Below are 24,734 nucleotides of genomic sequence, written 5' to 3' on the forward strand. Positions count from 1 at the left end.
TTGTCTTAGTCTTTGGCATTCATTTACCATGCTGTAGTTCATATTTCATCATCACTATTATTATTTTTTCTTTATATTTACTTTGTTCACCCACATGCGTGTTAAGCTCCTTCAGGGTACAACTTCCCGCCTCTGACCTTCCTCACTGGAAGTGTCTCTTGCTGTTGGCACAAAGTAGGATGTCAGCAGGTGCCCTGTGGTTGACCACGGGAGCAGGAGGGACACCTCTGGGGCTCCGTTGATAAAACAGAGGGCCTTCCTTGGGCTCAGCCCCATAGCCACAAATCCACGGTTGACGATGTGGGAATAGATGAGAAGTGCTCCCTGCCCCTCTGCTGCTTGAAGAAAGTCCCAGAAGTAAAAGAACATTCAGAAAGGGACCCAGCCAAGGATCCTACACAGGCCAGAGATTTGTCCCCAGAGGGGCAAAGGCGGAGAGGAAGAGTGGGTTCCATCGAAGTGTGTGCTGCGATATAATTTCTCGCAGACAAACGAGGATGAATGAGGGAACTGGGCACCTCACCGCATGATACGGGCATCCCGGATGCCCCCTCTGCCGTCTGCGCGGCGCCGCCGGTCTGCCGTGTGGACCGCTGCCCTGCCGCCCGACTCTGTGCCCCGCACAGAGCAGGCCTTGCTGATACTTGCTGGCTGAATGAATTAACTCATATTCAAGCAAATATCGGGAGCCCAAACCAAATGAGAAATGAGGCCAGAGCGTCCAAAGTGTTTTCAGTTCCTTGGTCAGATCTGCCTTTCTCCTCGAAGAAGCCCTGTGAAGAAAGCCCTGGAGGAGATAATAACAGTGTCTTTCACCATGGAAAGGTCAACCAACCTGTGTTTATTGAGTGACTCAGTGGGCCAGCCCTTTGCTCGGCTTTGTAGGTGATTACGAGACAGGCAGACCCACAGGGTACTCTGGGCAAGCAGGCTGGAATCAAAACACAGGAGAAAAATGAGAAAGCAGCCCAGGGCAGCATGTCATTGTGCAGAAACGACCAGAAAAGGCTCAGAGGATGGGGCTGTGCTGGGGAGGCCCTGACAGTGCGACTTAGCAGGGTGGGAACACGTGAAGAGGCAGAGAGGAGAAGGTGGGGGGCTGTGTGCCTGGAGCCGACGTGGAGGGCAGGCAGGTGACAGGGGCTCTCAGGCCAGCGCGGCAGTGGGGGGGTTGTGTCCGAGTCCTGGACGGGGTCTTTCCATCACGTGGCTCTCTCGCCCCTCCCCCGCCTCCGATCACCACCCTTCCTGCCGAGGCCGCTTTGAAATTTGACTAAGGTTGTGAGCGCATGTCTCAGCATTTCTGGATGCAATTTGGTATCATAGCAAAGAATCAAAGGATATTTGCTATCGCTTTAAAGTACGTTCCTCTCCCTCCACCTCTGAGCACCTGACCCCACAATCATCGCTGGCTTTGAAATAACAGACCTGTCATAATTACGAGAATTAGTCTGGAGGCTTCTGCCTTATTTGCTCAACTAAGGTTACTGAGGCCGTCTTTAGAGGTGGAAAGGGTGTCTGGGATCATCTCAGCCAAGATGGTAGATTCAGAGCGATGCCTGCCGGGTTGGGGCAGCCAGGTAGTGAGGACGAGGGAGGGGCCTGGCGTAGGGAGGAAGCCCCCCACTGCCCAGCCCAACAGCCACTGCTCCTTGGGACCGCAGACCGAGCATTGTTGGGAGAGAACAGTTTCTCAGGAGAAGCCTGAAACCAAAACTACATGTGAATGCCCCAAATCTGTAAATGTTGAAAACAAATTTAGCAAATGAAAACCCCGTGTAATGAACGTTTGCGGTTTGGATTAGAGGGCAACCCCCGACCCCTACGTGCCATAGAAATGGAAACGGAGGCCCAGGCACGGAAAAGGACGTGGGCTAGGTCATTAAGGTGGTGGGCACTTGTGTGCCTGCCTGGTCCAAGTCCCGAAGCATGGTGTCCACTAGGACCGTCCATCAGCATGCCGCCCACACTGCCTGCTTCCTTCCAGAGGCTCCTGCTTGCGCCTGGCATGATCTCTGTGGCTTTGAATCTGTGCTGCAAAGCCTGATTCAGTCAACACCCTGAGCTGGCTCTGTGGCCACTCCTTCCAGGTGGTGAGGCAGAGGCCACATGGCAGCCCCGGGCAGCCGGCAGGGAGGGCCAGAGCTCTCGTGGAGGGTGGCTTCAGTGTTCTTATGGGGCATTAAAGGAATAGAGCGAGAGTTAATGCAGAACTCTTTCTTTGACTTAATTTATTATAATATATGTGGCTAAAATGTAGATCACACTGCTGTTTTGGATCTCCGTTTTGATTCCCAAAATTGCAATCATGATAGGTGGATTATAACCGTGCTTTAACATACAGATGAGGAAATGTATTCCTGTGCAATTTTCCCCTAAGGAGAAGTCAGAGGATAAGGGGCAGGAGTTTTGAATAACCTTGCAACATTTAGTTGGCTCTCTCGCTTATGGGATAGAAATTAGCATTACAGGACTTAGTGTGTTGTGAATGCAGCACTGCCTTGGATGTTAGTGTGGAAGAACTTCCAAACGGAATGGAGAAGGCAATTTTCCATTTTAAAGAAAAAGTCACCACCATCTAATCTAGCAAAGTGGGGTCACCGCAGCAAATTGTTGTGCTTATTTAAAAATATGAAGCACCTACTATGTGCCAGGCACCTTGCTAGAGGCTGGGGATGCCACAGTAAATCAGACAGACCAGAGATTTGCTGGGGAAGTGAGCGCAAGCCGTGAACGTTGGGTAGTGCCCAGCTAGTGGGGAGGGATGAGGGTCCCAGGCGGAGGGAAAGGACCATCCAGTAAACCTCTCACAGGTGGGAAAGCAGAGGATTTGTCCCCATTCTGGCAGCGCACACAGAGCACCTGTGTGGCAGGACGCCCCCAAGAACATATGTTGGGCAGACTTTTCCCCAGGCCCAGAAACTCAGCAGAAGCACCGAGGCAGAAGGAACCGGTCCGGTGCTGCCCCAGGGCCTGGACTGTGCTCGTCCACCAGCAGTGCTCCAGGGCCAGCACCCGCCCAGCCTCTCGTGTGCACCCCTGAGGTTCTGTGTCCAGATCATGCCCACTGCTGCCCCCCTCCCAGCACCCGTGCAAGGGCTCTTGCAGAGCAACACCCAGTCTCCCCTTCCCGGCCCTGAGAGCTGACTGCAGCCTTTCCCCTCACAGCACAAGCCCTGGGCTCAGCGTTACCAGGGCAGGTCAGGGAAGGTGAGTGAAGGACTTAAAAGAAAAGGATGACCCCCTTTGATTACACAACCAAGGAATCACGGCCCAGCTTCCCAACACCATTCATGGATCCATCAGTCAGTCACCAGTATTTACTGAGCACCGACTCTGTGCCAAGAGGTTTTAGGGATGTAGATTGAGAAAAACAGACCCTACCCCAGCTTTTAAAGAATAGACAGACCAGTGAGAGAGAGAGAAATGAAGCAGGTATCACACACGCCTACAGTAAGTACAGACTCTGGTAGGTGTCGTGAAGTTTCCGTTCTGGGATCATCAGAGGATGTCTGAGGATGTCCCCCAAGGAGGCAGCGTTGGGGCTGAACTGTCAAGAATGGTGGGATTACCAAGCAAGGGGGAGGTGGTGTGCTGGGGTTTAGGGTTTGGGTTTCAGGAAGAGGGACCAGTATGTGTTGAGATTCTGAGGTCCTTCAGGGAGAAAGTTTTCACCTTCCTTTTTCTGGAGGGCCAGGCGGGCTGGCTGGGGACTCTTAGGTTGTTCTGGGAACGACCTGGACAGACCCAGAGTGGGCGGGGGTGGGAGTGGCATCTCCGTGGCCCCCTAAAGCTCTGTCGAGGAAAACTCCCAGCTCACATCACATCACTGTCCCAAGTCACTGCCCAGTGCCTGCAGGACGGCTCTGAAATTCTTTCCCAGTATTGGAGTGTGCTTTCCTGGGACAGGGTGTGGGCTGATCAGAGGGCCCCTGGGGTGCAGGACTGAGAGGCCCAGTGATGGTGTGTCTGGGCCAATGGGGTGCTCTGCGGAGACGTTTAAATCCAGCCTGCCCTTTTCCCTTTCACACCAGCCATCTCATGGTAGAGCGCAGGGTGGTGAGGCCTGAGTTGTTCAAAACGGTGAACACTCTTGTCTCTCCTGGCATCCCGGTCTAGCACTGCTCTCCCCGAGTCCCTGGTCTTCCTCCCATGATAAGTCTGTCATGCCTTGGGGACAGGTGCCAAATAAACTGTAACTTAGGGATTAGGAAATATGGGTGTGAGTGGAGCCTCATCCATGGGTTTCCCACCACGGAGGCTGGTGCCCCTTTGCACACCGGAGATGGTCTTCCCAGTCTGGCAGCGTGAGTCCTGCTTGGAATGTGCTGGGTGGGGGAGGGGAGGCTGACCTGGGGCCGGGCTCCAGTGGCGACTCCACTACGTGATCATCACCTGGTCATTTTTCCTGGTTGTCTGTGCTGTGAATATTGCGGACCCGGGTAGGTCAGGGGAGCTGTCAGTTGGGAGACTGACAATCAGATGTTCTTTCCTTGCGTTATCTCATTTGGTTTTCACAAGGGACTGGAAAGCAGTGCCATTATTTCCGCTTTTACAGGCAGACTTTGGAGTCTGGGCAAGGTTAGGAGAAGCATTTACAAAGACGTAGCTCAGAAGCGGCAGGCCAGGTTGGGACCCGGTGCTGGCGTCTCAAAGCCGGTGACTCTCCCGCTCTGCCATGACCCCTCTGCAGGATTTTAGGTGTACTAAGGCCTTGCAAACCCCCTGTCTCACGAAACACTCAGATTCCTTTGTGATAAGTACCATTATCCAATTAATGACACGGTTATACAGATAAGGGCACTGAAAGCTCATGACACTTAAGCGGTTTGCTCAGGATCACCGAGTTTAAATTCGAACTCAGATCTTGGGAGTCAAACACATCTCGGTGTTTTGAAGTGAGCCCCTCCTGGCCGGCAGTCTCTGCGCATGCCTGGGGACCATGTGGACACTTCGCTCTGCTCCCGCCACCCGCTCCCGCCACAAACAGGGCCACCTGTTCCCACCCCCTCCTTCCTGGGGGCTCCTTGGAGGACCCACTCATCTTGCTTGGCCGGTTCCTTGTCCCTGGTCAAGATTCCTCTGGACAAGTTTATGGGATTTCTAGACCCTGGGTAGTTCCCTTTGAGAACTTTGCCAACACTTGATATTCTTCTCTGTGATTCAGGGAAGAATGAGCAGATCTGACCTGTTAGAAGCTGCTACGCAGGAAGCTAGTCCCACCAGGAGCGGGGGTCAGTTCATTCATTCACACCTCATTCGTTCATGCATGTGTTGGGTGAATGATGGCTGGACACCTGCTACGTACTGGATGTGGAGGAGGAGGGCTCACAGCCTGGTTCCCTGCCAGTTACAGGCTAGCAGGGAAGCTGGTGCCAGAGAAGAACAAAATCCAGACCCTTCACATGGCCAGAGAGGCTAGTTGAGGGTCTGCTCAGGTTGTGACCGTGCTGAGGAGCTATGTGAGGTTTATAACAGGACCTGATTTGTGATGGAGAAACATCGCTCTTGTGGTTATCAGAGGAAAGCAAAGTTGCCATCAAGCCACTCTCTACAGTGGGGTGGGAAACAGTGAAAACTTTGCTAAATGTACCACGGTCATATTGGCTAAAGTCCACTGCCCTACCAGCCACCTGGGGCATCTGCTTTGCCAGGGCACAGACACTGGACCACTGGATGGGGAAGGCCGTTCCCCAGGGCATCAGCTCTGCTTTGTTTTGCCAGCAGGTACCAAGACAATGGTCAGTGGGGTAACCTCGGCTGTCTCCTTGGCTCCTCTGCTTTGTGGCCTGAGCCAAGGCCAAAGGTTTTGTCCTTTGCAGGTCTGCCAGCCAGGCAGAAGAGCTCCAGAAAAATGTTATGTGCTGTGAGGAGTAGAGCTGGATAGAATTTTTTTTTTTTTTTTTGCTAATTTTCATATGGTATTGAAAGTTTCAGCATTTATTAAAAAAAAATTTAAATCTTGATCCATTGATAGGGTTCATCTGATAAAGATTCTCAAATTAAAAGAGCTGGAGAAGTCAGTGCAGCTCAAAAATGGCAGTAACTTCAGAGCTGGCAGTTGACACTTGTTTTTTGCCACTGTTTACTCTTCAATAAAAAATGCATATTTACCATAGCAACCTCCCGATCACGTGGTGCCCTATCTTACCCGCTACCCTCTAAAACAGAATAGCTTCTTAAAGAAACACGCACATCCTAATATGCATGCTTTTCAGATGCAAAAACGTATTCTTTATAAGGAAGCCCTGTTTCCTGGGATTTAATGCTAATAAACACGTCATCTTTACAGAAATCATTTTGGTCCCATGTCTTAAATTTTAGGGTGTTCATTCTGGAAATCAAAATAAAATTACTCTTGGAGGGGCTTTTGATTATCTTGAGAGTTTGCTGATTATTTATTTTAATATGCTTAAAAATATATATATATATTTGCTTTTATACATGAACATACGTATATGTACATATACATATATATATTTTTTTCCAAACAGCAGCCATTAGTATCTTTGGAAGGGAGTTTGGTGTAGATTCTAATGACCTGCCGCTTCATCTGTGATTAAAGGTTGTCATCTATGCGAAGCTCAATTGCAGCCTGAATTGTTTTTCACTGTTAACTTGGGAGAATTGCCTGGGTTTTCGGAGCTTTGGAGAGACTGCTCCAACCTGGACGTTTTCAGAAACAGAGCGCGCCCTCTCAGTCTGGACCTTGTGCGTGTGTCTGGTCCCACAGCTTGGGGCTTGCTGGGTGGGGAGAGCGCGAAAGCCACAGGTCTCTGCCCTCCCCTCCCAGCCATCCTTGCAAGCAGCGTGTCCCTTTGGCAATATTCATGTTAAAAGCTACTATTAATTGGAGCCTATCCTGCACCAGGCACTGTGCTAAATGAATTGTTATGACTATCCCCGTTTTGCAGATAAGGAAACTGAATGAACCTTGGAGAGGTTATGTAATTTGCCCAGGATTACACTCTTAAGAATGGGTGGAACTTGGTTTTGACCGGAAGCCTTTGGACTGCAAACCTGTTCCACTTAATCTGTGATTGGAACCTTTCTGTTAGACGTCAGCCTGAAGGACAAGTGGGGACAGGATGGGGGCGGTGAGCAGTGCCTTCCTTTCCAGAATGCTCCTCTGGAGATGTCGCCTGGCCTCAGCAGGGTTTTCAGAGTTCCCTTCCCATTCTGGTGTTCACCTGTGCCGGAGCCACGTACTCCTGTGCTGCGGGTCTCTCTGGATGCCATAGCCCTGGGGACAGTGGGGTTGCTGTGTGTGATGAGCGCTGCGGTCAGTGCCAGTGCCCGTCTGGGACACCTCAGCAGGCTAGGGGCGGGGGGTGGGGTGGCGCTCATCTGAACCCGGGCCAGGTGGATTTTTAAAATTCCTTTCAGCCACATGCAGACCAATCTGAAAAACAAGAACATATTGTGACTCTGTTATGCTGAGTGGCTTTGGGGGAAAATCCGATTGTGAAGTGAGCCAGGGCTCTCGGTGGCATTGTGACCCGAACTCAGAGGGGGAAAATTGCCTGGACCCCATGCCCTGGGCAGCCCGTCGGACTGCAGCGTGTCCATGAGCCTTTTCATAATTATCCATCATGAATGCCTCCATGCTGCCTTAACAGATTATTTAAAATGGTGCACACGCCTCCCATGCAACCTCAAGTCAGCCCCGAACTGTACATACGTACAAGCCGGGAGAGGTAATTGCTTATCATGTATCTCTTTGTTCCAGACACTTTTATAAAAGAGTATGTATTATGTATGGTGTGACCTTCAAATGTCAGGAATGTGTTGTGCAATAAACTGTCAATATTTGTGGTTATAAGGTACTAGATGACTTTTACAATAATTGGAATGGCTATATTAAAAGCTTGGATCACTCAGCTGGTTAAAGAGAAAGACACAGGCCAGTGTTCATCAGGGACTTGCCTTCTGCCAACGATTAAATGAAAGATATTGCAAGGTGCTTAAGATGTCTTCTTTGTTTAAAAAAGAATATGGCAAAACCTGTCTCCGGGGGAGGCGTTGTCTCCCAATCACCCCTTCCCCTTTCAGTGTGTGCGACTCCTGAGAGAAGAGTCAGCCCCACAAGTTATGGCGACCGACCAAGTGCATTTGCAGAACGATCGGTCCAGCCAGTTCTCAGTGTCATTTAGGTAAGAATTCCTTGAAACGTACCCGGCAGTCAAAGATGTCTCCTCCCGTCTTTCCTCCAGCCCCCACCCCACCCTTAAACGAGGGGGCTGTAAATTACCTTAAGAGGATCTTAAAAGCTATAGTTTTTTTTTTTTTAAGAAAATAAATTATGTAGAAATCTTTTGGGAATTTATGCTTTACTGAAAGTAGAGGTTTCTATAGTCTAGGTTTTTTTTTTTTTTTTTCAAGAAAGGAATACGTAATTTAGATTGTGGGAAAGAGAAGACATAACAAACATTTTGTGATAATTACAGTAGTAATTGGGACATGGATGACTCTGAAAATATCTGTTTTATTATACTTTTTTATTGATTAATAATCTCTTTATGCGAAGAGGAGGCTGTTTCTTCCAGTGCAATGACATCTTCCTTTTTAGCCAGTGGGCAGATGAAGTAGTGGCAGGTCCCTTAGCAGCACACCGCCATCTTTTCAGACGCTCACTTGTGACCTTGCTGATTCAAGTGTGTTTGTGGCTCCTTCCACCCGGATGGAGAGAGAACCGGAAGACCTTCCGAGGCCACCTCCTTCAGAAAGCCTCCCCAGGTTGCCCTGACCTCCTGCCCACCTGCTGGTATCACACCCCAGCCCCTGATGGGCAGTGCTCAACCCTTCGGGGCATTTCTGGTATTTTGCTGGTGCCCAGGGCCAGTTCCTCCCAGGCTACTCAAAGCAGCTTCCCCTCTTAAAATCAGGAGCTGATCTTAGCTTCTTAATTCCAATTTGCTTGCCTCCTCTGATTCTTTTATTTATCTTGAAGAAAGTATGTACAGTTGTTTTTTTTTTTTTAATCACCTGCTGTGAGTGGAGCACCTAGCATATGCTGGGGACGTAACACCAAACAGCAGTGAATGGCCCCTGTTTGTCTGGAGCTTGTGTCTGCGGTAGGTCAGTCTGTGTCTGCAGAGGGTGATAGACAGGTTCCTTGGAGGACAGATCAGAGGAAGAGTGCCCTGGCAACCCGGAGTCCAGAAGATTCCTCCAGACAGCAGAGTCAGAGATGCTTCTCCCAGGAGATGCCTGTGTACTAAAGCCTGAGTGAGGGTCTCCATGTGAATTCTGGGGGAAGAGAATTCCAGATGGAGGGGCAGCAAAAGCAAAGCCCAGAGTTGGGTACCAGCCAGGAGGGCTAGAGGAAAACAGAAAGATGGGATGCTGGAGTACAGTCAGTGGTTGGGATGAGGTCAGAGCAGTAGTGAGGGCCGGACGTGATGGGGGTTGCAGACGGTGAAAGGAAGGAGTTGGGCGTTATTCCAAAGAGTGATGGAACCAGTGGCCTGCCCCTCCCTGCGTGTGACCAGGCCTTTCCCAGAAGATGGTGGGTCCCCGGGCCATCCCTCTCCAGACTCATCCTCCTGCCTGGTTCTCCTCACCCAGGCCAGTTCATAAGTGACCCTGCTCTGCCCTGGCTCACCTGAGCAGTTTCAGGGATGGCTCCCCACCCGCCAGGCCAGAGGGAAGAGACTCATGGGCAGAGCCCAAAGACCCATCACACTGATGTCTTGTCAAAGGTTGATTCTGTGAGTCCCAAATGCTGCATGCTGCATCCCTGATCACAGTTCCCAGGCTGGGGACTAAAAGTGCCTGCCTGCCTGCAGCCAGCCCTGAGGGCAGGGGAGAGCCAGCAACCGGAGGATTTCAAAGGATGTTGTCAACAGCAGCATAACACAAGGCCAACGGGAAGGGACCCCATGGGTGGCCCAGTCACCAGCAGGGGGGCTCCACGCACTCCCCTGACAATTAAGAAAGGGCTCTGGGCTTGGTAAAACCAGAAACACATTTGGCCCACAGTGCTTGATTTTGAAGCCCTTGTGTATTTTAAGGGAAATTTAATCCATATGTTTCTGATTCATTTTCACTTAACTCATCAAAATGTTGCTTTAGAGAAGCTATTTGAGATCCTCGTGTCTTACACTTTTTTCCTCCGAATTTTAGCCTTTTAGTGACCTATTTCCCCAATTCCAGAAATCCTATCTTGCCAAAAGCAAATGGAGCCCTGCACAGTTTTGAGTTTGAGTCAAAGGGGAGAAAGGCGATGATGGAGGACATTCATCTCTGCACCCAGCAAACTGCCATGAGCCCGGGACTTGCCGGTGAGCCCAGCCCTGTCCCAGGTCCCAGGGACCCACAGGGAAGCTGGCCGCTGCCTTCACACAAGTGGTCATCCTTTTCTAAAATAGCTCTCTATTTAAACAAATACTTTTGCCAATCCGTATTAATGCTTAACTGTTTAACATGACTATATATGGCCATCGTAAACCAGAGAACTTTGATGAAACAACAGAGACACCGAATTAATACTGACCCAAGGCATGACTTATCTTCCAAGAGTGAAGTTCAGTTGTTTGCTGTCCCGTTATCATTTTTATGTGTACCATTAATTTAAAAATCATCTTCAAAAATACAAGGAAATCTTAATCAGGAATCTGTACCACAGTCATCACTGTTTTATTTGAGTCTTTTCATTGTCAAGTTTTCAAAATAAGGGAAGTGCTGAACTTTTCAGAGGAGCTATATACATGCCTTTGGACTTTTTCTCCAAGGCACTCTTTTTCCTTGCCTGAAAAGATGTTAAAACCCTGGTATATGTGGGCAAAGAAATGAAGAAAGAAGGGATTTTTCAGTGGCCTACTCAACCCGTAGATGCCACAAATTGTTTTTTTCCTTCGTTAATGAAGTGAGAGCTGTGCTTTTGAGACGCTCTTTGCACAAGACAGACTTTTAGAATTAACTGGACAACTCATCTGGGAAAATGTATTTACCGTTATACTAGGAGTTGCATAGAAATTGAAATACCATGGCCTTTTATGTCGTCACGTAGTAAACGCTCAGGTGTACAGACTGCTCCCTTCCCCACCTGAGGCTGCTGGAATAACTCTCCATTCCCTGCGTGGGCTTGTCAGCATCATCATCGTTACAATTTTTTTTTAAATGGAAATCTTTCCAAAATGTACATTCAGGCGTGTGAAGGGTAAGGCTGCCTGGCAGGATGAGGTGAGAACTGAGAATACACGCACAATTTAAAAAAAAAAAATTCTCTTTGCATTCTTTTCTGAGGCCCAGTCTGCCTCTTTTGGTCTCTCTGGCCCTTGTCTCTGTCTCATTTTGTGAATTAATAGGACTACCTGGAAGACTGGGTCTAAACCCAGAAGACCTCACCAGTTAGAAGCTTTACTTGTCTTCATTCCCTGTTCTTCCTGCAATGACCACTCTCCAAAGCTCCATGACTTAACACAACCAAGGCTGTCTTCTCATGCGTGCAAATCCTGGCTTGAGTCGACACCTGTCCGTCTGTTGACTCAGCGACCCAGACATCCTCCGCTTTGTGATTCTGCCCCTCGACCCTTGTGTTGCAGGGGTATCGTGGCCGCCGGGGAGGAGAGGCAGGGAACGGTGGCACACTGTCTCTCTTCTGCATCACCTCCAGCCATTGGCTGGACTAGTCACTTGGTCTCAACTTAGTGCAAAGGCAGCTGGCAAACATAGGGGCTCGTGGAATGTATAGGAGCACATACTGTCCCTTCCATGGCCATTTCCCCCCATCTCTCTAAGACCCATCCCTGTTTCTTATTTGGCTTGAGGCTAAGGTGGGTGAAGACAGCTTGCAGGGCACGTGGGGCTCTTCTAGCATCGCAGGACAAGGGGCTGGAGGGGAAGGGCCGGGAAGCCCAGTCCCCGGGTCAGATGGAAGCATGGTCAGGGGTGAGGTGAAGGGACTCAGAAGAAAGAGATCCCACCTCCTGACTCCAAGGTCAGCCTTCTTGGCAAACAAGTCTATTTTAAATATGTACCAAGGAAGTTCACTGTTTAAAAATAACCTGGGGGGAAATCTACCCTTAAAATACAAAATTAGTTCATAAGCCAAGTATTATCTATGAGTCAGGTTAAGTGTATAATGAGACAGCCATAAATTCAAGTCATATTTGTGCACAGCAAGATAGCCAACCTCAGGGATGGATTCAGACAGCCGCTGTTTTGTTTTGTTTTTTCCAATTGAAGTATAGTTGGTTTACAATGTTGTGTTAATTTCTGGTGTACAGCACAGTGGTTCAGTTATCCTTTTATTTATTCTTTTTCAGATTCTTTTTCATTATAGGCTATTACAAGATACTGAATATGGTTCCCTGTGCTGTACAGTAGGACCTTGTATATGTGTCGAAGCTCTGACTTTTGAGAAGTTGTTTGTCTTTCTTCCTAGTGTTTAATTCTTTGTCTACCCAGGACTGCCAGTTTGTGGCTCAGTTGATGACAAGTATTCCAACCGTGACCATTTTTAATTCCCCTTTCCCCTCCTTCAGCCCACAGCTGTGGGACCTCCCGCCTACCCTCCCTCTGTGAATTCTCAGGGAAGGTTAACGCACTTTACGTCCCCCTGGTCTAGGCCAACCTTGTTGTACTTGCAGAGGATTATAAGGAGCAAATGGGAATGTAGGAGGCATGGTTTCTGACTTTGAGATGACAAAATTAGAAAGGTCAGTTGTCTGATGTCCCCTCACCCCCAAATAACATATTCTTGAAATGATTGGATCCATGTCCTCTTTTTTTTTAATCAAACTACTCTCAGCTTATAGGACCAGGAGAAAGCTTGCAGAGTTTTTGATCCCTCCTGCAATTCACTTATTCCAGGCTGAAACCCGGGAAGGGTTGCGTAGAGAGCCCCTGCTCCTCTGTGATATTATTTGCTGCCACCATACAAGACATCCATTTCTGAAGAACGGATCCCATATTATTTAGTGGGGTCAAGAAAAGAAACAGGGGCCACAGGAGTTATCTCGGAGCCATTTCCCCATTGCATGAGACCCAGAGCACACCCAGGCAGTAACTGTGTTAGGTAAGGAGGTGGCCTCCCTGCCTGCAGCCAGATGCCCCCGCTCTCAGGCACACCCTGGTGTCTAGGAGCTGGTAGCCCTCCTTGCACAGATAAGCAAGAGGAATAGACAGCAGGCCTGAGGCTGACTCTGTCCACATGCCTGCCTTTAGTCTGCTCAGCACACTGAGAGGAAGTGTCTGATCAGAGGGATGAGATACTGTAGGTTTTAGGAAAAGGCCTTCTTTTTTTTTTTTTAAGCTCAGACCAACCCACAAACAGCCCGACAAAGGATGACAGATGTCGTTTTTATAATGCTGTTTCCTTTCTGCCGCCTGTGTACTGGAGGGGCTGGGAAAGGGCTGGTCTGAACCAGGACCAGTGATTGCTTTGCTGGCTGGCCGCGGGGGCCACAGGCAGAGCTCCAGACTCCATCCCCAGGAGTCTTGTGGAAAGACAGCTGCCGGTGCCTTTACACTCTGGGTAGAGAAGGACTCAGAGAGCAGCCTCCTCTTTCCCGCTTGGGTCCTCGGCAGGGCTGGGCACAGCTGCGGGCCAACACCCGCCCAGGTGGGGGCACGGAGTCACACGCAGACCCCGTGAGTGTGCGGCTCAGCGGACCTTCCTCTGCCATCACCGACTGTACTTGGCTCTCAGCCTCTCCGGACACTTCCTGGGACCACCCACAATCCCCCTTCATCGTTGCTCAAGTTTGTTTTTCTAAGTTGGATTAGTCTAAGAGTAAACGCCATAAGCCTTTTGGCCTGCCACCCCCCTAACCAAAAAAAAGAAAAAAAAACACATTTCTGTGCAAAGTGAAAATTAGACTCTTAAATCTGCAAAGAAAGCTGTTTATCTTACAAATTTATTCTTTTTATTGGGCCACACATATCCAAGATAGAAAGATAAAAGGGAAACAGATTCAGGCCATCACTTAGAGTGACGTAAAGGAGAAGTGGCTCATCCTCACCTTCCGTCAAGGCTTCCAGAGCGCGGCAGTAGAAATACGTTCTCCACACTCTCTGTTCTCTTCTGTTGGGCAGCCCTGCCTTGCCCTGCTCCCCAGGGCTCCGCTGGAGAAGGATTTGGGGGAGGTGCTCACGTGCAGACTGGGAGACAGGGAGACGGGCAGAGATGTTACCTTCCAAAGCCCACCCCACCTTCCCCTGTCCTGAAGCCAGCACTTGTCATTCAAGTGGACAGCTTTTAGCCTCCTAACTTAAATAGAGAATCTTAACCCTGTCTCAGGGAGCACTTGGGCCGAATTTTAATCAGGCTTGTTGTTTCAAGCTGACTTCATGATCCCACAAAAAGGATGAGTAATGCTGGGGGTGGGTGTGGATGCAACAGGTTTGGGGTTGGGGTGGCTGGGTGGGGGGAGATGGGTAAGTGATGGCCTTTCGGCTGTTTACACCTGAGATGGGGCTGACTTGGAATTGGCATCTGGCCACTGTTCTCCTGGGCTGTCAGCACACAGGCTCTTTGAGACAGAGGTGGTGGCAGCCTTGGTGGACTCGACCTGCAGGCATGGACTGCCCGTGCTGACTTCGGCATGTGGGCGTTTGTTTGCTACACTCTCTTGGGCCTATTTCCCCTTATAGGTAGCTCAGTAGCCATCTCTGGTAGTCTTTCCCCATCCATGTAGACAACGACAAAGCTCATGCTAAGGTGGGGTGACTTCTAGATGTGGACGAACCAAGTCCTCCTACTTGTGCAAAATTATGAGAGAAAAAAAAGAGGGGGCTGGGCAGGTAGGCCCTTCCAAGGATGGTTAGAAGAGTCTGGGAGAGTGGGAATCAAAGTGTGCCTTCAAGGAGCTCTTCCAGGGTGACGATGCCATGGTGCACAGTCCAAATGCAGAGAGGACACTCGAAGCCAAAGGGTTTCCACAGTTGCTTCGAGCAAACATCCACATAAGAGTTAAGTGAGATTGCCTTCACCTTGTTCATGGCCTCTAAGTCCGTCCCTTTTGGCTGGGAGCAGAGAACACCAGGAATGGATGTTGCGAGTAAAAGCAATTTGCATCTTCCATGACTTGGAAGGTACAGATCTTGCTTATTTTGCTCCCTGCAGAACTCACAGGTCTGCTTATTATCCCAGAAGGTCCCCTTGTTCTCAGAGTGGATCTACCATGAGACCTAGAGGGTGGGCTGGTGGCCAGGACCCCACCAGCCTCAGGAGCTCAGGTTCTGTGCCAGGAGGCCAGCCTCCAGCTCTGCGGGGAGGCCATGGGAGAAGGCTTGCGTGGCCCCCCTTCTCCAGACGCAGCTTCCCAGCTCCGGCCCTGTTCCCGTGATGTCGCCTCTTTGGCAACGTGATGTCAGGCCTCGGGTGTTGCAATAACATATCCTGCAACCACTAGATATTTTCACAGTTTTATTTACTGTTATGTCCCATCATTTCTGTGCAGAAGGCAGCCGTATGTAAATTTTATTCCATTTTCTAATGGTTTGGGTTACGTAACAAATAACAGCAGGAAGGAAAATTTGTATTGATACTTTACAGAGGAAGTTCTCAAGTCACTGCACAAAGATTTAACTGCAGTGCTGTAAGTTTATGGGAGTTTTGCAGCTGAGTTTCTGCACATGACTCTGAATATGTCACTATATGTTTATCACGGGCTAATTGTGGAACCGCATTTCCATACTTTTTCTTCTCCCTTTCATGAGATTACACCAGCCAGCGATGGATGCAAGACTCCACAAGGAAGAAATGATCGGTTTGGGATAATTTTCTTTCCTGTCTCAAAATAGCTGTATGTCTGCATGTCTTAGGGACTCAGCCTAGACACATTTTTTTTCATTTGTTACTTGATATAATGCAAATGCGATTTCGATCCTATAGCAGACGCTCCAGCTAGTCCATGTTGTAAATTAATCAGATTCAACAAACACCAACATTTTTAAACTTTTGGAAAAAAAATATTTAATAGGAGCTAAGCAAAAGAAGAAATCAAACCAGCTGCTGACACAGCTGTTTCTTTTCTTGTTTAATTCAGTTCAATATAAAGGTACCATATGCTGCTTAAAATGATGATAGGAAAGATGAAATAATTTAAGAGAATAACAAGAAAATACATGAATTGTCAGCATTCTGTCAGATTTAAAGAATGAAATAGACAGGTGTGGTATTGACATGTTTAACTTTGTGTGGTGCTAGCAGTTTTGGTGCGAACAACTTCTGACATGTGCTGAAGTGATGTGAGAACGTTTCTCCTCCGCTGCAGACATTGGCGAGGAGGCTGGGAGATCTACCGGCGTCCAGCAGCCCGCACTGCTTCGCGACAGGAGCCTGGGCTCGGCCTTGAAGGACTGCCCGTACTGCGGGAAAACCTTCCGGACATCCCATCACCTAAAAGTCCACCTGAGGATACACACAGGTGAGAGATCTGGGTGCACAGCTCGGAGGAGGAGGAGGCCTGGGGCTGCCATGCTTCTGTCCCAGGTCTACTCTGTGTTAGTCACTGACGTGGTCAAGTTCTCTGTTGGCCTGACTGTGCATCACTGTGTAGGTCCAAACTCACCCTAGCATCCTGGTACCTCACTTCACAGTCATTCTCCTAAATGACATGTGGGCATGTAGATGTGGGTCTCCAGGTCTGGGATGGTGATGCTTTGTCCTAGGCACTGGGACATTTTGCAGATGGTTTTCTTTTGCTGCACTGAAGGTGCACTTTCCATCCAGGGGTCTTTCTGGTGCCGATGATGAGAACCCAGCTCGAACTCTAAATATAAAAGGGCGTGTGGCACCTCCCCTCCCATGCAGACAGGCTGGCCCACACCTGGAACTGGGCAGATGGAATCAGCCTCCCACACTTCATGGAATGGAGGATGGATGGGTGGCTCTCAACTGGGTCTCCTCAGAAGAAAAATCGAGATGCTTTTCACCAAGCCGCTGGACCACTGCGGTCATTTCCCCTGTTTCGGCATCGTCCACACCCGTCGCGGTGAGGACTTCTCTTGTTCTCTCTGCCTCGTCCCTCAGTCACGGTTCTTATTAGCTTTTCTGCTAGTTGTTTGCACATTGCCAATACAAAAAAAAATCTATCTAAGATATGGACACCTCCATTTTCTTTGATTTTTCTCCTGACACTTTATCTATTGGAGTATGAGCTGCTTCAGAGGATAGACAAATATGCCATCTATTTTCAAAAATAATTGTGGTCTATTTCCCAAGGAATCAATAAAGCCCAGGGTTGTGCAGGATATTTAGTGCATACGGGCCTCATGTGCAGCGTGTGGTTAAAGACGAGGAGCCCTCACCTGGACCCTCACCTGGCGTCCACAAATCTCCCTGACATCCAGAGGAGCCCGGGAGACAGGTGGCAGCGGGGACGGGCTGCCGTCTCTATTCGCAGCCTGGGTGCAGGTGGGTGTCGCCACTGTCCCTCCCTGTCCTGGAGCGCTTCTCGTGTAGGGTCATCCCAGGGCAAAGAGGGATCTCCTAAAAATACACACCAGTCTCCCCGCCTTTTCTGGGCTCGTGGGATCTGACTCATCTGGCCCCCTTCTTCAACCCCGCTGCCGCCTTCCTTCTCCTCCAGTGCAGAGTCCTTTCTCCTGCCGCAGGACCTCTGCACCTACTGCCCCCTCCACCTGGAATGTGCTTCCTCCAGGTGTCACTGGGGGCTTAGCTTCACGTGATCTCTTCAGAGAGACCGTGCCTGATTACCCCATCTGCAATATCCCTCTCGCCCCTGATTTATTTCCTCCATAGACTTAACACTTTCTGAAATTATTGGGTCCAGTTGGTTGTTCATTTCCTTATGTGTTGTTTGTCTTCTGCCAAGTAGCATGGGAGGGCTGTAATATTGTCCATCTTTTTAATTGCTATAGAACCCCGGGGCCTACAAGAGCACCTTGCAAAAATTAGCAGCTCACAAGGGGCACAATACATTTATTTGGAAGGTTGAATGATGAACAAATTTGAGAATAACTGAGTGACCCTCTTCCTGTGATCTCTACCTTGTGCGGGGCGACACAGAGGGGACAAGTGTAGTGAGGTAGGTGAACCCTTTCCCATGGAACCTGTGGACCTTTTGGAAAAGCACCCTGCACACATGAAGCAGTCAGAAGCCACAGCATGGCAGTCAGGCCTCAAGTGCTAGATTCCTGCTTGTGGATGGAAAACCCCTCACCAGGACCTCACTGAGAGGTCCCTGAGTTCCTGCCTCAGGGCCTTTGCACTTCTCTGCAAGGTAGGTGCACCGGCTTGCACCCTCACCTTCAGAGTCTGGCACCACTGTCCCCTTCTCTGTGAGCTCTTCCCAGCAACGGGGCTCAGGGCAAGGCAGCTCAGCCCTACAGCTTTCTCAGACCATACTGGTGTGCGCTTTCCTCCCCAGGTTGGATCTGGGTCCCCTAGTACTGTGGTGACTGGGGGAGACCACAGACTGCCAGGATGTGGGAGATAGTCCACCGGGGCACCCGCTGTCCAGCTGTCTGCAGCCTGGCTTAAGCAGGCCCTGTGATGTAGATACAGGCTTCTAGGGCAGGCTTCCCAGGTGGGTGGTGGGCCACCTTCCAGGGAGTGAGGGTCAGGAATGGAAGGGGCAGTGCCTCCTAACCTACAGGGCCCCGACCCCCATCAACTGGCCCATAGTTCAAGTAGAAACACCACAGAATATTCCTGGTAAATTAGGAGCGAAACTGGCAGAAGTCTTGCTGATCCTGGGTAGAAACAAATGGATACCGCTTTTGGAAGTTTTAAAGTTTGAGAAAGACTGTATTTTTCCAAACTTCTGCTTCTTTTGCTTCGCAAACTTCCAAAGTTTGTGACCAGCAGTCTTTGGAGACACTGAGCAAAGCAACATAGGGCTGTGGACAGAATGTTCAGGAAACTTCCCAGGATAAGGGAGAAAATGAAAGAAGCCATGGAAACATCACACCGCCTGGCCTCCTTGGAAAAAGCATTTGCAGTGTTTAAAAGGCAGAATGGTAACCAGATAAAGATCAATTTCTTTTTTATCGAAGAACAAAGAAGTTGGAAAATGCTTACACATGGATGTTTGAACAGAACAGAAAGTGTTACACATTATAAATCACCAAAGTAAACATCCATTATGACAATGTAGAAGTGTAGATTACAAGAGTAATTAAAAATCAAAATTAAGTGGTTTGTTAATGAATGAGTTAATGTGGGCCCAGTTGCAGAGATGTCCTGTTCTGCCCTCCCTTTCTCTTTGTGGTTTTGAATTTCCAAGTGACATGGCCAGAGGACAGCAGTCTCTGAAACAGAATACTTGTTTTCCAAAATGCCATCTTTTGAAGTTTTTCTATAAGGGACCCATATGAGCACGTTAAAAATCCAGCGTGTAATAAAGATACTTCAATCGGTCAGGATATGAGGTGGTACACTCTCTGTATTTTTCTATCCTACCCATCTCTGTAAGAAGTTTTGATCATAAACATGGACTGATAAAAACACGCTTTCCTTTTTAACTCCACTACACATTAACTCAATTACTGCTCATCTTCTCCTGACACCTGTTTATCAGAGAGCGTCCGAGTAGCTGCACCAGTCAGGTTGCCCTGAACACCTGGGGGCCGGGGAGAGCCTGCAGGTTAGCCAGCATGTTTCTGCTCCAGCATGATCCATGTGGGACTGAGGGGAGGCACCAGAAGGCACCTCAGATCCTAGGGGCTGCCCCCGTCTGGCTCCTGCAGGGCCGATGCTGACGGCTGCCCACCCCAGGGAGGCTGGACGTCTCTCCTGTTTGAAACGTTACCTTAGGCTGATTGGGACCCAGTCGCTGGCTGGGTGCGCTTTATCTTCCAGAGCACACTGCTGGTGACGGTGACTGGGATTCAGAGCCAGTGACAAAGGAGGCTGTGTCAGTTAGAGTTCTCCAGAGAAATGGTGTGTGTATGTGTGTGTGTGTGTGTGTGTGTGTGTGTGTGTGTATACACACCTCTATAAAAATATACATATATACACATTTACATATATCTGTATACATACACTTATGCATATGTCTATATACATTTACATGCACATCTGTATAAATATGCATATATGCACGTCTATAAACCTCTCTATATACACTTATGCATACACATCTATATGTACACATACACACACATCTGTATACATAGACATACACATTTATATACAAATACAGATCTATACACATCTATATACATATATACACATCTATTTACATACACATATACAGATATATACTCCATAGACATATACATATATGTATGTACATATATATATATATATACATATGTATGTATATATATATATAGAGAGAGAGAGAGAGAGAGATCTTTATTATAAGGAGTTGACTCACTTGATGCTGGAGGCTGAGGAGTCCCCAGATCTGCAGTCGGCAAGCTGGAGACCCAGGAGTGTGGATGGTGCAAATTCAGTCTGAGTCCAAAGGCCTGAGGAGCAGGAGGGTTGATGATGTCAGTCTAGTTCCGAGACGGAGTCCCAAGACAGGGGAAGGCCGATGTCCCAGCTCAGAGAGAGGTCCTTGCTCAGAGTTGTTCTAGTCAAGCTTTCAGTGGATTGGACGAGGCCCACCCACACTGGGGAGGGCCATCTGCTTTCCCCAGTCCTCCATTCCCGTGTTCATCTCACGCAGGAACACCCTCACAGACACCCAGAATAGTGTCTGATCAGACACCTGGGCACCCTGGTGACCCAGTCAGGTTGACGCATGAGATCAACCATCACAGAGATGCATCAGTGAGCATTTAGCCATACCACGCAGCGGGAGGCAGGAATGCCCCCTAGGCGTCCCCTGACCACGGCCAGCCGGTCGTTTCATGATCAGCTGCCTTTATATGCACTCTATCTGCTTCCTCACTCCCCCCTGCTCCAAACACCACCTTGGGGAGACTCTGAAGGGTTCGCTGTGTCTGTTTTGTGTAGGAGGTAGATGGGTGCCGGTCAGTTCCTGAAAGGCTGGTGGAGAATGCATCCCGCACAAGCCCAACGCCCTGTGCATTGGCTGTGGGGCCCCAGGCTGGCTTCCTTCGTGTGGCTCACCTGTGCGTCAGGTTCCCAGGAGGTGCCTGCTGTCTCAGGAATGACCATGCTAGAGAAATGTAATCAGCAACCTTACTCGTGAAAACTTGGAGTCACTGAAGTTCAGAGACTAATTAGAAATAACTCTCATTAGTTTTTCCCCCCCTCTCAAATTATGTGAGCTGGATTATTAATCTGGTTTTGATATGCTGCATGTGCTGGCCTGGCCCTAAGTTGGGAGCCTCCTTTATGGGACTAGATTTGCGCAGTGATTCTCTGGTGGTTGGGGCGGGGTGGTGTCTCAGGGTGGGCTGAAGGGCATGCCTGGCCCTGCTCATCTCTCTGGGTGTAGCTTCTGTGATGCAGCATCCGGTCACTGGCTGGGCGGGATGCGCGGGGTGCCGTTCTTGGCTCTCACCTGCATTCTTGGCACCAGGCATGAAGTGCTCTGTCCTGACAAGGCCAAAGGGAACTGTGGAGGTGGGAGGGCCTCTCTCCTGCAGCATCTCCAAAGGGCTGCAGGCCAGGCGGGGAAGGCACAGCCTGGGAGTTTTCTTGAGGCTGTCTTCACAGCAGGACAGCAATCGGCTGCCCACAGAAAAGTTCAACCAACAAGGATAATGTAGCCACAACAGTGGTAACACCTACAGCCAGCACTCTCTGTGCACTCAGGAGTGCAGGCGCTATGCCGAGCCCTGCTTGTGAATTCGCCCCTTGCTCCTCACTGCACTTTGGAGACCAGGATTCTCCCTCCCACCCTCTTTGCAGGGGAGGGAACTGAGCCTCAGAGATGTGAAGTTATCCACCCTAAGTTGCCCAACGCTGATTACATGTCATAATCCACATCTGCCTAATGCGGAATTCTAGTCTTTTAACCACCACACTGTGTTGATATTTTGACTTTTCTGGGTGAAGGTTTGGCTTGTTTTAGGGAATTAATGCAACATTTCTTTGACAGTGTGTGTCCACACCATAACCAGCGGGAGGAAAGGAAGTGACTTGTACCCACAAGGTGTGTTGACGCAGCCTCCCGGCGATTTGAAAGGGAAGTACTGTGCCCCCGGCTCCTCCTTGCCCCCTCACTCAGCCTGGCCCGAGACCCTCAGACCCACCTCGCTTGCCTCCATTTCCCCGCCAGCACCACGAGGCTAGGGAGGTGGTGAGGCAGGGAAGCGGCCACTGTGGCTTGTGCAGGCGCCCTGACCCCTGGCGTGGAAGTGGGGTGAATTACACGCTGGCAGAGTGCAGATGATAAACTCCTGATGCCTTTTTGGAAACCGCCTTTCAACCAAGCACCAACTGGTACACAGATGTGGGTAGGAATGAAAGTTCTGCCTGCCAGACCCTGGGGCCTTACGCCCGATGTCCCTAGACCTTACCTTTGATGCTCCTGCATTTCCCCTTCCAGGCGAAGTGACCAGGCTGTTTTCATGTTTTTAAAAAGCACATCGAATAAATGTTCACAAATGGATTGGTTAAAATGGGCTCCCTTCCCATTTCCTTTTCTGAAAGGAGAGCGTGAGTTGCTGTTCTTAGTGGGGGACAGCCACCTGAGTGGCAAGGAAAAAACAAAAAGACTCGCTTGCCCAAAAGGAGATGATTCTTTTTTTCTTCCCCCTTTTTGTTTTGAATTAAAATTCCACCGTTTTTCTATTTCTAAGATGAACGAAAAACCCATTTTATTCTCCCACCGTCCCCCCCATCCTTGCTTTTCCTGCCTTAATGACATCCCAAACTTTTGTTGAAAATAATTGATTGAATTTAAATTTCCTTAAAAGTTTAAGAGGTAATGTTACAGTATAAATTTCCTACCAAACACTAAGTAGGGAAATATCCATTAGTGAAATTAACTACAGTTTCTAGGTAGCTAACAATGTGCCGTATACAGTAGGGCATGGCTAATGAACACTGCAGTGGGTGATATTTCATTATACAAATTAATGCTCACATTTTAATGGGAAAGTCACATAATGAATCTCGGCTTCAGTGACAGCAATTAGAGACACAGATTGTCCCCTTCTGGACAAGGCACTGTTTAGCAATAAGCAGCTGTGTGAAAAGTCTTCAGGTTTACAACATATATATGCTTTGGGGGAATTAGTGTACAATTTATATTAATGCACTGAGGCTTCACTGCAAAGGCTCCACCATATTTATCTCTCCTGGTATTAACTAAGTAAAGACATGTAGAAAGACTGAATAAATATCAAATAGAGGGTGCAAATATGGGAAAATATCTGGGTACCCGACTTAGAAATGCAAACACTTTTGGGGGTTTTAACACACACACACACACACACACACACGCACACAAGTTGGAAGCATGACACACTTTTTAAAAGCTTGATAAAGGAACTTCCAAAGAGAATCCTGTGAATCCACCTGTTATTTTTGGAGAGGTGCTATGGGGAACTTTGCTCTGAATAGTTCCAAAATAACTGCCCAGAACAGTGAGAGTTCCTTGCATATCAAATGCCAAGTGAGGCTCAGAATGATGAAAGATATGACCATGTAAAAATAGGTACAGTGAACTAATTAAACCACTTGGTCGTATATTTCTTAAAATTTATGATACAACGACTTGGAGAAGTTATCAATGATTTCCAAAATTGAATATACATCTTCTGCCATGTGTCAGTGGGGAGCTGGTTTAATGTGAGATGGTTCCAATAATTGCAGCAGGCCACTGGAATGATGATCTGATGCTTTTTGATTTTATTACGCTTCTTCTAGTAAAACTCTCTTTTCTAGAAATGCATTGTTTGGGCCCCCATCTTCTTCCCTGAGAATATTGTGAGAGGTTCCCCCACAGAAGGCCACCGCTGCCCCTCCCTGCTTCCTCCAGTGGGTGAATGGCTCAACACTGGGCATCCATTTCCCAGAGACAAGCTTCATAGACCAGACCCAGTCTGCAGAATTACAGTCCTGGGGCCCCCTCAGTGTTTGAAAAAAGTTTTTAAGTACGTGCCAATGTTTAAAACCTGGGACGCTGCACATAGAAATCTGGAAACGAGGCTTTTCTGAGATAGTCAGAGGTCCTCGTGCCCGCTGCTGGGGGAGTGGAGTGGCGGCCCCCCAGGAGAGGCGGCTGGCCCCCACCCCGCTGTTTTGCACACTTCTATCGTCTGCTCGGCTCTGAGGGCATCTAAGTGTGCGGCTCCTGCAACAAGCAGATACAAAGACATTGCATCCAAACGTGGAGGTGACCAGAGGGTTCATGTCACCCTGGAGAGCCTGGGGCACTCTGACTGATCCCCCCAGTAGATTTGGACTCATTTACGGGCCTAAGTGGACAATCATTCAACTAGACAGAGCTGCTGGCAGGGGCTGAGTTTGCCTGGGCCACGAGGCTGCACAGAACGCCTTTCCAAGTCTTGAGCAGAGCCCGGGCCGGGCTGGGCAGCCCGCTGACCCGCGCCTTGGCAGAAGCCTGGGGCTTTGTTAGAGCCAGCTCAGCGTGCTGGGGCCAGATGGGGTGACGCCAAAACCGAGGGCAGACCTTGAGCGCACCTCGGAGCCTGGGGAATGTGCTGACGGGTTTTCCCCACCCAGCCCAGGCTACTGTGACCTGTTTGCCTCCCAGTGCTCCGAAATGTGCCCCTGGGGGACAGCGTGCTTGGGAAGCAGTGGATGTTTCCCGTAGAAATGAGACCCTTGGGTGGCCAGGGCTCCCCAGGGGACATGCTCACCCCTGGGTCTGCCGGCCAGGAATGCACCCCAGCAGGGGCCAGCGGTGGTCCCAAAAGCATTTCCCTGA

The 24,734-nt window shown here is 49.2% G+C and overlaps 1 protein-coding gene across 6 annotated transcripts in view; it reads left to right on the forward strand.

Annotated features, from left to right (window-relative positions):
* Nucleotides 1-24,734, forward strand: part of ZNF536 (zinc finger protein 536) — a 414,729-nt gene that overhangs the window by 242,345 nt on the left and 147,650 nt on the right. For 5 of the 6 annotated variants that reach the window (XM_031458545.2, XM_031458544.2, XM_031458549.2 and 2 more), the window contains 2 exons: nucleotides 16,224-16,376; nucleotides 21,936-21,989. In XM_031458545.2, the coding sequence (XP_031314405.1) occupies nucleotides 16,224-16,376; nucleotides 21,936-21,989 (207 nt within the window). The remainder of the gene's footprint in view (nucleotides 1-16,223; nucleotides 16,377-21,935; nucleotides 21,990-24,734) is intronic. The other variant, XM_031458547.2, reaches the window with a different exon arrangement.

Source organism: Camelus dromedarius, chromosome 9, assembly GCF_036321535.1.
Source record: "Camelus dromedarius isolate mCamDro1 chromosome 9, mCamDro1.pat, whole genome shotgun sequence".
Taxonomy (NCBI): domain Eukaryota; kingdom Metazoa; phylum Chordata; class Mammalia; order Artiodactyla; family Camelidae; genus Camelus; species Camelus dromedarius.